Source organism: Myotis yumanensis, unplaced genomic scaffold, assembly GCF_028538775.1.
Source record: "Myotis yumanensis isolate MYYU_CA2020_CCGP unplaced genomic scaffold, mMyoYum1.0.hap1 SCAF_15, whole genome shotgun sequence".
In the NCBI taxonomy this organism is placed as follows: domain Eukaryota; kingdom Metazoa; phylum Chordata; class Mammalia; order Chiroptera; family Vespertilionidae; genus Myotis; species Myotis yumanensis.
This window is the reverse complement of record NW_027223766.1, coordinates 30,561,726-30,574,525: the sequence shown is the minus strand read 5'-3', so window position 1 is coordinate 30,574,525 and position 12,800 is coordinate 30,561,726. Positions and strand designations below refer to the sequence as shown.

The window sequence follows — 12,800 nt, the reverse complement described above, 5'->3', positions numbered from 1 at the left end:
GAGTAAACAAAGCAGCTCATTACTAACCACAGTCTGTTTCTTTTGTGACAAAATTTTAATCCATTTCAACTGCACCCAACTATCACACATAACTGTCCCTGAAGAGGAGTAAAATGTGAATTCATAACTGACCCCAGCCTCAGGCTTTTCGTATGTTTGAAAGGCCAGGTGTTGGGGGCTGGGGAGTCTGAGTGTTGGATACTTTCTCCTTCACTGTCTATGATCCAGGACAGGAGGACTTTAATTTCCCTTCCAATCACTCCTCCAGAGGCCCCGTGTCTGAGGAAATCCACAGACAACAATCAAACCTTTCATTTCAGGGCCTCGTTCCCACCATACCCCTTTCTGTTCCAATCTGGTTTACAAAGTGTTTCCCCTATTCTACATTTCATGAATCAACTGCAAAATCAGCCAACCTCTGCCAGTTCCTCTTGTACTCAGCTGAGAGGTTCCCCTTCCTTCCGTGGGTAGCACAAGGCTGCTCTGGTTTTTAACTGGCGTAACGTGGAAATGCACTGTAGGAACTCACTAACTCTTTCACGGCCAGATAGAAGTGAGTCTGGGGCGCTGACACCATCTACTACTAAGAAACTGCCCCGCCAAGCTCAGGTTAAAAGCAGATTTGTGGAGAGTAGTGTTGACCCCAATTCCAATGTGTCAGTTTCTGTCACCCAGAAGGAAAAGGAAGAGTGAGAAGGGCTACAAAGTTAGCAACTCAGTTACTTAGCAACTGGACAAAACTTGCCTCACTACAGAGGGTAAGGAGGCATCACAAACCCATTCAAAGAGTAACAGTCTCAATTTGCATGCAAATGGATAAAGACAAAAAGGAGTGGGAAATCTAAATTAGCAACAGGAGTTTACAGTAGCGGGGCTGAGACCCAGATTTTAAAAACAGCTTCTCCTGGGAAGGGACTGTATATGTACATACAAGCAAATAGATATGAATAAATGAATGAATGAAAGGAAGGGAAGGAAGAAAGATCACAGGCTCTAACAACTTACACTCTCCCTTCATAAAAGCCAATGCCATGGAGGGTAGGGAAGAGACAGCACAGAAAGTTTAGTAGCTAAAATCAAAACACCTCCACTGCTAACACATATTTAAAGCTCATGGAAAGATGACCATTGGAGGCTGGGAAAACCCAGGGAAAGCAGTTCCCCCTGCTTGTGAGAAAAGCAAATAAAGCATCAATCTTGGGGAAAGGTCTCCAGACTTTGGGTGGATTCAGTGCCTCTCCGGGTCTTGACCCTCGCCCCCAGCACCCACTGGTAAAGCACAGTTTCCCAGCTCTCAGATCAAACCCACACCCTTCAAAGGAGACACATGGGCCTGAAGATTTTCTAAGCAAGAGGGAGACATGTCACCTACTTTGCCCAGGGGAGTGCTCCAGGCTTTTCTGTTTGCTCCAGGAGCTCACATTCTGGGTCCCCAGCTCCTAGCCACACACCTGAGCCAGGCTGCTCAGTGCCAGGAAGGAAGAAGACAGGGGGCTCCTCAGCCCCACCCCCAGCCTCCAGCCCCCAACCTCACACCTGGACAAGGTGGGCAGGGCCCAGGGCTGAGTTACAGAGGCCCAACAGCCCAGCCACTTACTTTTCATACTCGGTGTTGTCTCGGTCACAGCGAGAATCCTTGTGCTTTTGCCAGTCTTTGCCATGCTTGCAGGTGGTGAGGAGCAGGACGTCCTCCCCGTTATGCACGTGATATAAGGCATTCCTGGTGTCTGACCCTATCCCTGTCAGGTACCTCTTTCCCTTGAATACCAGCATGTACTTCCTGAGAGGAGGGATAGTGTTAAACTTCAAAAACCCCCTCTCCCCTCCTGTCCTGGGATGATCCTTAGAAAAGAGGGGAATAGAAACATCAAAGTTGGGTCGGAAGTTTTCAGTACTAATGCTGGCTTTGGCCAGCATCGCCTGGCCGATGTCAAACCCCACGTCCTCGGTGTAGTCAGGCCAGGTGCCGGAATATAAATTAAAAATTAAATGATTCCTACCATTGTTCCACAAGTGGAGACTCTGCACTTTGGATCTCAAATTGTGCACATACTGAGGTGACAACTGGTCTCTGTCTAAAGTATCCAGGCTCAGGACAAAGAGGCACGCCTGGCTGGGGTCCGAGGTGTAGAACCTGGAGCCTTCGATGGCCGCTAGAATGTTTTGGTAACTTTCGGCGATTTTCTCCCCTTTTTGCTGCGGGTAGACGTAGACTTTGAAACCGTTTTTCTTGCAAAGGGTGAAATCGAAGCAGGACTCCATGCGGCACTTCTTGCCTTTGTAGATGCTGGAGTTGGCGTCTCGCTTCTGCCGCGGGGAAATGTGTACGATGGAATCCTCGTTTTCCAATTGATCCCAAGGAACGAAGGGGCGCAGAGCGTCCGGGAAGCGCGGCCAGAAATGATCCGGACTCGGGTGGTGCAAGCCATTCCGACCGCTGTGCTCTTCTCTCCGGCTCCTCGATGCCCTAAACTGCAAGCCTCCGAAATAAAACAAAAGGGCGAGACAAGAGCCAGCTGAGAGCAGGATGAAATAGCGTTTTTTGGCCTGCATGTGTCCTGCCTGGGTCAAGAGGATTGTAAATAAACACAAGAATCACCCAAGTTTCCCAATCAACACTTTCAGCTCCAGTCCGCCATCTTCCCGCCTGTAAAGACTTCAAACTCTCCGCTCCCACCTTCTCTGGATGCCTTTCCCCAAGCCGTGGACTGATCCAGCGCATGTGGGCGATTTCTTTAACTTTCTCCCCTTCGGTCTTTCATCTTTGGGTTGCACAATGGACGGGAGAGAGCGGGGCTGAATATCTCGCACCCAGGGCGGGCGAGCAGCGGACTGTAATTTTCTTGCATGCAACAAGACGGGAGGAAAAGAAAGAGGGGGAGAAAAAGCTCCCGATGCCCAATCAATGGCAAGACGAAGTGATTCCCTTGCCTCTCGGGTTCCTCTCGGCGGCGTGGAGAACCAGCCCTGGGAAAGCAACTTCAACTCCCCCACGCTCCCGTGCAGAGCACGCCGGTTCCAACAAGTCAGCCGGTGCCCGGGCTCCGCCGGCTAGTGCATCTTGCAGCCGAGGCGCCGTAACCTCACAAATCCCTGCATCTCTCTTTATTCCCTTCTGCAGCGGCTCGGAGACTCCGGCGGTGTTTACTCCGGCGCTCGCGGGGCCGGCCCCCCGGACGCGCGCGGCCCGGCTGCAGGCGGCGGCGGCGGCGGCGCTGGATGGCGGCGGCGGCGCGTGCTCCCCGCGGGCAGTGCCGGCCCCGAGCGGCGCTTCGCAGGCCCCCGCGCGATCGCTGCCGACCGCCGCGTTCGGTCGCCGAATGTTACCCGGTTCTGAATGTTACACTTACACATTCCATTCCCGACACGACAGCGCTGACCTCATCCATCCACGCAGCCCGCGCTGCCATTGGCCGGGCGTCACGTCCGGGGGGGGCGGTGCTTCCGCTGCGCCCATTCATAACCCCCGGCCGGCGGCGCGGTGCCGGCTCGGCGCGGGGAGCGCGGGGGGCGCTGGGGCCGCGGCGTGTGCGGGGAGCTCAGGTGCCTCTTCTGCAGCCAGCGGGAGGCCCCGTGCAAGCCCCTCCGATCGCCCTGGCCTGGTCCCGGGCCTGGGGTGCGCCTCCTCCCTCCGGGAGCCAGCGCCGCCCGGAGGAGGTGGCCAGGGAACCAGGGACCGGCTGGCGTTCCCCGGGCCGCGCTGCCCCGGCCGCCCCGGGCTCCCTCGGCTCCCTGCCGGGAGCGCCTCCCCGAGCCTGCAGCGGGGAGTGTGCAGGTTCCTGGAGAGGATGCTTGAAAATGGAGCACTGGGGCGAGCCCGAGGGGTGGGGGAGGAACGGAAGATTTCATAGAAAGAGACCAGCGACCAGAACGTCTCTCCTCGCCTACCTTCGACCCTCCCTCCGAGGCCCAATGTTTTTATTTCCCTACCAAGCATTTAAACAGATCCCTTAATTCCGACATGGCCCATCCGTTCTTTTTTCTTCCCCCAAGGAGAGACCCCACGAATAAAGAGGAAATATTACAATCAAGGGGACTGGCCCCATTATTCTGTCTCTGTGTGCTGAGAGAAGACACCTATTCTAAATCCTCATTATCTACCTGCGCATCCTTTCCTCGCAATCTGAAGCCCCTTGTATTCTGTAAAAAGTCTATTCTGTACAAAGCTTCCAAGAGATCCAATCACAGCGAGGTGGGGGTGGGGGGAGACTTTCTAATGGCTGAGGAGAAACTGGTTAAGTTTATCCTTGTTAGTCTCTTTTGGTGAAGGTGGTGGTGGTGGTGGTGGTTTTTAAGACACCCCTTAGTGATGGATGACCAGTAGAACTGTCCCACCTGTAGAAGGGAAACTTGAAGCAGGAAATGACCTTATTTGCAATTAATGCAAGATGGTTGGTCCTCCCCTCAATGCCCTTCCATACCCCAGCCCCAAGCTCTTACTACCTTCATCCGGCAATTCCGATGAGGACCTGCAGTCCCTCTAGAGGTCTTCCAGGACCACATTCATGTGCTAGGCTCCCAAACAGCATTTCTGGTCAAAGCCAACCTCCCTGGCCTGGGCCCTGAGTTCTGCCTTCCTGAGACAGCCTCCCACCACTTTCCCTTGCTGAAGTCGAGGGGCCTGGCCAAGCTGGACAAACAGTTGCCTAGGGCAGCAAGCTGTTTAGGGATTGTTTGTTATGGGAGTGACTGAGCTGGGGACACACACTTCCCAGTTCCCCTCGGGCTGCAAAAAAACTCCAGTGGGCGTGGACAAAGACCATGGTTAGAACAAGTCTGGGTGAAATGATCAAGTGGAAAATTTTAAACATTTGTTGTTTCAGATTTGTGTTAATAAAGTGGGGAAGGGGCATGGGTGGGGCATTCCTGTACATTCCTGAAGCCTCTCCTTATTGCTGACATGCCAAGGATGAGGTAGCTTTTCCAGATTTGACTTGCATCCCCACACAACGTGGAGATGCCTGGGACAGAAATGAGAATTCAGTCATCTTCTAAATACGATGACAACAATGCAGATAAATGCGAACCACATGTGACCCAGGGCTTCCCCAACCCCCAGCCCCTGGTGGCTGAGAGCAGCCATCCAAGGCTTCCTTCTGTTGAGATTAGGACTTAGATGATCTGGGCCCTATGGACGTTGGGGCTGTGGGGATTGCAGCCCCTCTAAATCCAACCAGTTGTCCTGTGTGACCTTAGGGGGAGCCGGCGACTGTCCTTGCTCTTTTTCGTTCTCTTCCTGCTTTGGAACATGTTTCTTGCCTTGGCTAACTATTGCTGATTCCCTCATCCCACGCCCCGGTGCGCCCCAGCCCTGCTCTCACATTCCACAGTGGTGCATATTGTGAGAAAAACTTCAGCACTGAAAATTAGAGGAAACTTGGAATCAGACCCCAGTTCTGTCATTTACTAGTGCCTTGGGCATGTGGCTCAATCTCACTGAACCTCCGTTTCTCAAGGAAAAAGCCAGAATAATACTTTTCTTCCCAGCCTCTTTGAATCTGTAAACTGGGATTTGCTCTGCCTGTGTAACATTTTTAGCCTAAGTTCCCCATTTCAAAATACAACTGGAATCTAAAGTAGCCCCTACAATTGCATCTCCCTCTGTTTTATTTCCTTCCTAGCCCTTCTCATTAGCAGGAATCTCGTATTTGTTTGCTGGTTTACTGTCTGTATTTCTTTCCTAAAGAGAGCTCCCTGAGAGCAGGAGCCTTGTCTGCCTTACTCACTCCTAAATCCCCAAGGCCCAGGGTAGTTCCTGACACTTAGACGGAGCTCAATCACTGATTCGAATGAATGAACAAATTACTAAAATTTGGCTTCCCCACTGCACTTGATCATACTTGAAAAGAAAGACCCCGGGGTCATCTCCCAAAGCAAGACTGAGTCTCCTGTTCTAGTGGAAATATTACTAGCCAGGAATATCTTCACACATGGCAAATCAGCCCATCATAAATGCTCTAACAAATGTTAGATCATGATTTCTTCTGTTCAAAGCCATCGAAGGGCCTCTGTCTCTCCTTGCCAGACCCCTTTCACATCATTTCCTGCCGGTAACTCTCTCCCTCCAGCCCAGTTTACTCACCCTTCCCTAGGCAGGTTGGTTTCCTTGCTGTCTCTCGGGCATGCCAAACATGCCCCTGCCTCAGGGCCTTTGCACATGCTTGCCTCTGCCAGCATCTACATGACACACTTGCTCACTTCCTTGAAGTCTCTTCTCAAATGCCACCTTACTATTGAGGTCTTCTTTGCCCCCTTTCAATAAAATAGCAAATCCTCCCCCATCTTCCTATCCCCTCATCCTGCTTTCTATTTTTCCCTAACACTAACCAATGTCTGACATACTATATATGGACTGGTTAATTTATTAATTACATCTAGACCGTGAGCTCCATGAGGCAAAGACAAGGTCTTTTTGTTCCCTACAACAGTGCCCATTAAATAAGTATTGTATTTATTGAAGTAATTAATTAATTTGATCCTATTGTTGGTAGGTCAAATAGAGAATATTCAAGGCTAGAATTCTATTTTATCACAGAAAGAGAGAGAGAGAGAGAGAGAAATGCTAAAGTTATCCCAGTGACTCAAGCCTTGCTTAATTTCCTTTTCCAGGAGTAATTCTTCTCCAGGGCTGATTAAAGACCTGAAAACAGTATGGCACACACAAAACCCAGAAGATGTATATTTTCATCTTGTCTCTGCCATTCGCTCTATAAACTTGAATGGATCACTTCACCTTCCTCAACTTTGGATTGTCACTGGTAAAATTGGGAGTAACTGTAACATAACATATATTGTGGTCAGCTAGCACTGGGTTAGTGTGAGAATCCAGTGAGGACGAAATGGGTAATACATGTGAAGGCCTTTTGCAGTCCGCAGTGCACATAGCAAATGTAGGATGTGACTGTCACACTGTTAGACAAATATGGTCACAAGGGCATGAGATCACGTTTGTAAGTCAACAGCATTACATACAAGAAATATCACCCACCAAAAATACACAACAGTTTCCAGATGCTTAACAGACTCTGGAATGGTCATTGACTGTTGTCAGCAAATAGGAAAAGGAGAGAAGGAAAACTCACCAATGGACAAAAATCAAAGAAAACTTTGAATGTATAAGGCACCAAAGGCACACATGCTTTTCAAGGGCCTACAATTATATTTGCCATATTTGGATTTATTCCAAAATGTGGAAACAAAGTATTAAAATTAATAAATGTTTAAATTCTCTAAAATGTAACTCTAGGTTGACTGGAAGGCAATCCAATCTTCATGAAGTTATACAAGATTTTTATTTGATGTGGGCATCAAATAAAACATTGCAGTGTTTTGATGACGTGTGATGGTTTCTCTAATGGTGAGAGCATCCCTGGGTCCTGGAAAGTCTGGGAAACTCTGCTCATTGGTTGTGGAAGGTGGGGAAAGACAAGGAGGCCAAGGAAAGTTGGGACATCATGGAGGATGGAGAGAGTCCCAAGCGGGAGACAGAAGCATGGTTTCCAGTTCCTTCTCTGCCAGGAACTCAAGGAAACCTGGAGCAGCTTGCTTCTGAATGTCAGGCCTTGAAGATTTCCTTAGAAAAAAATGCAGGGTGGGTCTTGGTAATACCGTGGAAATAGTCAAGGATGTCCTGTTTAGACCAAGGAGACAGAGGAAGAGAGGTGCTCAGGAGGCAGGAAGAAGAAACTCCAGAAAGAAGGGAGGAAGGCTGGAGTGGAAGTGAGGGCCTCTATCAGGCCTCGGCAGGCCAGCCAGGCAAGAAAGCCAGCCAAGGGCGAAATGAGGACAATTCTCCATGGATGTGTCAAGTCCTGAGCCAGGTGCTTTATATCCATTGTCTCTGTGACCCTCACAAGGTTCCTAGGACACAAGTACTATCCTTATCCCGTGTCACAAATGGCGAAACAGAAACTCAATCCTGGGAAGGGGCTCCTGACAATTCATTTATTCATTCCTGGAACAAATGTTTATTGAGCAGTTACTCTGTATAAGGCATGATGCCAGACATGGTGAATATCTGTCTACAGTCCTTTGTCATTGACAAAACACTTGCAGGAGAAGAGTTTTGCTTGAGTGTCATCAGAGCCCTGAGAGGGAGGAAGAGTATATGATCCCTATTTTACGAATGAGAAAATAAGGCTCCAATTAAGGCTCCAGGTCAGGCTTCCTCAACCTGGGCACTATTAGCACGTTGCTCAGCAAAATTCTCATCACTGTGGATGCTTAGCCACATCCCTGGCCTCTACCCATTAGGTGCTATCGCACTCCCCACTCCCCGCTGTATCTTTGGTTGTGACAGCAAAACTGTGTCCAGACATTGCAAAATGCCCCTCAGAGACAAAGTCACCCCTGCTTAAGACCCACTAATCTCGTTAAATGACTTACCCAAAGTCAGCTGATTTTCAAGTGGAAAATTTAGATTTTGACCCTCATCTTTTGACTCCATGCCAGGACTTGCCACAACACTGCAGCTTCCTTTAGAGAATCTAATTTCTCTCTCTTCCACAGGCAGGCTGGTCAAAAAATCTCATAGACATTAAGAAGATTAAGAACATAGCCTATGCAAGGCACTATTCTGGGCACTGGGGACCCATGGTATGAAAAATAGATGTCTGCTCTCATGTTAATGGGGGAGATAATAAACTAACAAATAAGCAAGATCATTTTAGATAGTTTTATGGAGAAATTAAAAGGATAATGGTATAGACTGGGATAAGAAGGAGCAGGGAGGCTCACTTTAAATAGGATGGTCAGGGAAGTTCTCTCTCCGGAGCTGAAATTTCACCTGATGTCTGAATGATGCTAGAACAGCTCTGGGAAGAGTGGGCCAGGCAAGGGGTCCGGTCACTACAAAGGTCCTGAGGCAGATGTGAACTTGAAGAAGGAGAACAGTGATTTCAAACTTCAGCAGGCATCAGAATCACTATAGGACTGGTAAAAACACAGATTGCTGGGGCCCTCACCCAGTGTTTCTGATTCAGTAATTCTGTGTGTGACCCAAGGCCTTGCATTTCTAACTTTGCAGCTGATGCCGATGCTGCAGATCTAGGGACCGCACTTTGAGGCCCACACTTTGAGGACCACTGAGTTGCGGCATCACCAAAGGCATACTGTTTCTGGAGGGTGCTGAGTGCAGGGAAGAGGGGCAGGAGATGAGAGCAGAGAAGCTGTGGGAACGTTACATGCCCTGGCTCTGCAGGCCAGGCCGAGTGGTGGGATTTCATTTCAGGGGACTCTAAGTGGCTCAGTAATATGACTTTTTAACAGCTCCCTCTAGTAGGGCAAAAGTGAAAGCAGGGAGTCAAGTTTAGATATCTAGGACATATTTTTGACCGTCTTTGTTGTTCACAGAAACAACTATCGTAAGGCAGGGAGAGAAGGGAAACGTCAGGCACTGCTTTCCTGCTGCAGAAACGATGTCCATCGGAGTCAAGCCAATAAGCCCTAGTCACTGGACAATTAGCCTGTGATGGCGAATTAGGCAGGATAACTTGTCTTAGTATTTGTTAAAACTGCACATTTACATTGAGAATTCTCTCTATGATCTTAACTCTAGTGTTTTACAGATTGACATTTTTACGACATTAATTCTCATGCTTGATATCACCCAAGCTATGTCTTTTTTGTGTGTGTTTATCAAGTTGGTACTGGCTGCTATTTTCAGTGACAGGACACCCCTGTGCTTGTGAGTGTTTTCTAAGGGACAAGTGGTGACAAAGAAGTTGCCCTTAGCTAAGTCTGTAATCCTAGGAGTCTTATAAAAATTTTACTGACCCCTGGTGGAAGGCACAGGTGCGCCACCCTACATGCTTGTGTGGGTAGCTTCTGTTTTCTCCAAAGACTTGCCTTCTTTTAACAATGCATGTGCCACACAGCTCCTGCTCTCTAAGGACTCAAACTTCTGGAGGAGAAACAGACCTGGAGAGAAGTAATAAGCATAAAACTGGCTCTGTGGTATAATTGCACAGAGGAGGAAGTGGTTAAATTTGTTAAATTTGAGTGGGTCCCCTATTAGCATGTAGATCCATTTATAGATGAGTAACTGAGAGAAAATGGGAAGTGAAAATGTCAAGTATTGAAGGTGATGAAACCAGGAAATCACCCACAATGCAAGCCGATTTTTCATTAGATAGTCACACCTTTTATTATGTAATAGTCTATCAATGCTCCCTTGACATTCTTTTTCTTTTTTTAACTTCTGATACCCAGTAGAATCAAGTTTGTCTTATATGCTACCCACTGAACATTTTTTATCCTCTGGCACTGCTGAGCTACTGTGGTACAATAATTATTGATGCTCACAATGACAATCAGAGACCCTGCAGGATTTTAAGGTACCTGCCAACTCACTCGAGGAAAGTTAAGCCACATAAAGTCCTATTTTAGTGGTTTAAGTGTATTTCATGATTGTCAAAATTATTTGAAGTCGGTGATCCGTGTATCGGCTATGGGGTAACTTGCTATTAGCATGATGATAAGGTGGACTACAGAGCTAGTTATCCAAATGATCCCTGGATGGTCCAAGGCCGTTACTTTGATCAAATTTCCTCTGTTTCTACGAATCCTGGATTTTGGGGGGTTTTATGAGGAAGTCACCAGGTCAGTTTTGGGAGCCTGTAGCCTGTCTACATAGGTAAAATGCACCATCTGTCTACAAAAGTCTGCATGACTGGGGACTCTCCTTTGGCCCACATAAGCCATCATTCGGAAAACTTGCAATCTAAACAAACAAAACCATTCCTCAAATTATAAACTATATGTAATTTTAGGTCCACCCTAGTATATCATATCACCCTCCCAGCAATTCTGCCTCAACTCTGACTCTTCAGACACTGGTATTCTTCATTTCCCAAAGACTGGCCCCAATGCGGAACTACAGACCGCTCAGGAACTCAGGGGAAAAAGTATGAAGAAGGCTAATAGTTAATGATATTTCAATACAGTTACATGTAAATTTCAGCATGGGCTTTGTCTCTTAGAAAATCTGAATACTTAAATGTCACAAAAGCAGACTAAAAATATACATGCTGGCTTTAAGTAAGCCTTGAGAAGGAAATTGCCCACAAGAGCATAATTCTCAGTTTCCCTAATCATTCTCCCCTACTGGGGAGTAGCTCGCCCTCACTACTGGCCCAATAATTCCTCATCACATGGGGAAAATGCAGGCTTTAGTCCTGATTTAAGACTGGATCAGCCTGGTTTCTCTCTTGTGCTTTTAGGCCTGTGGAGACTTGTTACTGATGGGAACCCCTAGTCAAAGATTGCTTCAGGCACAACGCAGGCAGGTCCCATTGCTTTGTAAAACTCTACCACCCCTTTCCCCAATAACTTCTCCACCTAAGCTCAGATCTGACCTGTCACCCTCCTTGGCCCCTCTGATCTTGAAATTCCTTGCAACAGGAACTGCCAATTGCTGTAAATTATATGCTGCCTTGATGAGGAGAATGCTAATCCTTCGGGGTTTAGGAAGAGACCACGAAACCCGTTTTTGAGGGTGAGAGCGCCCACATCAATTGGAGGCGGTGGGACACTACGCTGCAGTCCTGAGCACCTTTCTTCCCAACAACGTGGGACCCGGGGGTGGGGAAGGGGCCTCCATGAATGAACTACCGCTTGTCCAGTTCCCACATTCATGGATATGGTCTCCTGAGAAAGCTTTCTGGTATTTCCTGGTCGGATCTGATATTATAGTATCATCTAGCTGTTCAACCGTGTACATTTCTATTCATGCAGAATATTTGCTTAATGAACTTCATTCCACTGGAGGCAGGAGAGTGGAGTGGTTAAACACAAGAACTTGGGAATCAGACAGCTGGGTTCAGTCGTGCTTCTACACTAGACTGCCTGCGATGTTAGGCACGTTAATGAAGGGCTCTGCACCTCGGTTTCCCCACCTGACCCCCATAATGATAATAACTACTTCAGATGCATATAAAACATTTAATACAGTGCCCAGCGCCTAGGAGGAGGTACTGTGTACATGTTAACTAGTATAATGGCCTCCCACTCTCTCCCATCCCTTCCCAGTTCCCTAGCAGCCCCTTAAAGTTAAAGTGACTTGGTTTCACATTCTGTTTATCAGCAGTTTTGTCTTCCAGAATTTGAATTAATGTCCTTCATGATGAAAATCGACATTTCAGCAAAGCATGCTGAATTGTTATAGTGGCTGTGGAAGGACATGTTCCTTCATTCATTTATCCATTCAGTCGCAAATATTTATTAAATGCCTACTCTGTCCCAGGGAGGGCACTGGGCACTGGGTGTGTACCGTGTGAGTAAGACAGACCAAGTGTTAGTCCTCAGAGATGATAAAGTCTACTCAGGGAGACATGGTAACAGGTAAATAAGTCAAGATCCAAATGCTAGTGCTGCTTAGGAGATATAAAGTGCACTGAAATGGAGGCGTTATTTAAATAGAGAGATTAGGAAGACTTCCCCGAGGAGGCATTTAAGCAGAGGCTTGAAGGATAAGAAGGAGCCTGCTTTGCTAGGAGAGCAGGGAAGGGGAGGAAGCTTTCAGAGAGAAGGAAGAGCAGATGCCAACACCTGAAGGTCAGATAAACTAGGCTGCCTGCTCTAGGAGCAGAAAGCAGGACCAAGTGGCTAAAACCTTATGAAAAAGACATCCAGGCCCTGCATTCAAACAGCTCTGGTCTGAAGAGGCTGTTATGTCTGATGCCAGTTTTCTACATAAAAAGGAAGATAGAGACTCAGAAGAACAGAGGTGAGGTTTGGGGGGAATTTAGGCCATACTCTCCACTCTTTTCCAACCTTCCAACTACCCCACTTATTAAGCATCT

General features: G+C 47.8%; 1 protein-coding gene across 2 annotated transcripts in view; it reads right to left on the bottom strand.

Annotated features, from left to right (window-relative positions):
- EXT1 (exostosin glycosyltransferase 1) overlaps positions 1-3,317 on the bottom strand; it is a 262,787-nt gene extending 259,470 nt beyond the window's left edge. The window contains exon 1 of one of the 2 annotated variants that reach the window (XM_070392073.1): positions 1,598-3,317. In XM_070392073.1, the coding sequence (XP_070248174.1) occupies positions 1,598-2,553 (956 nt within the window). In that variant the 5' untranslated portion in view covers positions 2,554-3,317. The remainder of the gene's footprint in view (positions 1-1,597) is intronic. The other variant, XM_070392072.1, reaches the window with a different exon arrangement.
- Between the last annotated feature and the right edge of the window lie 9,483 nt (positions 3,318-12,800).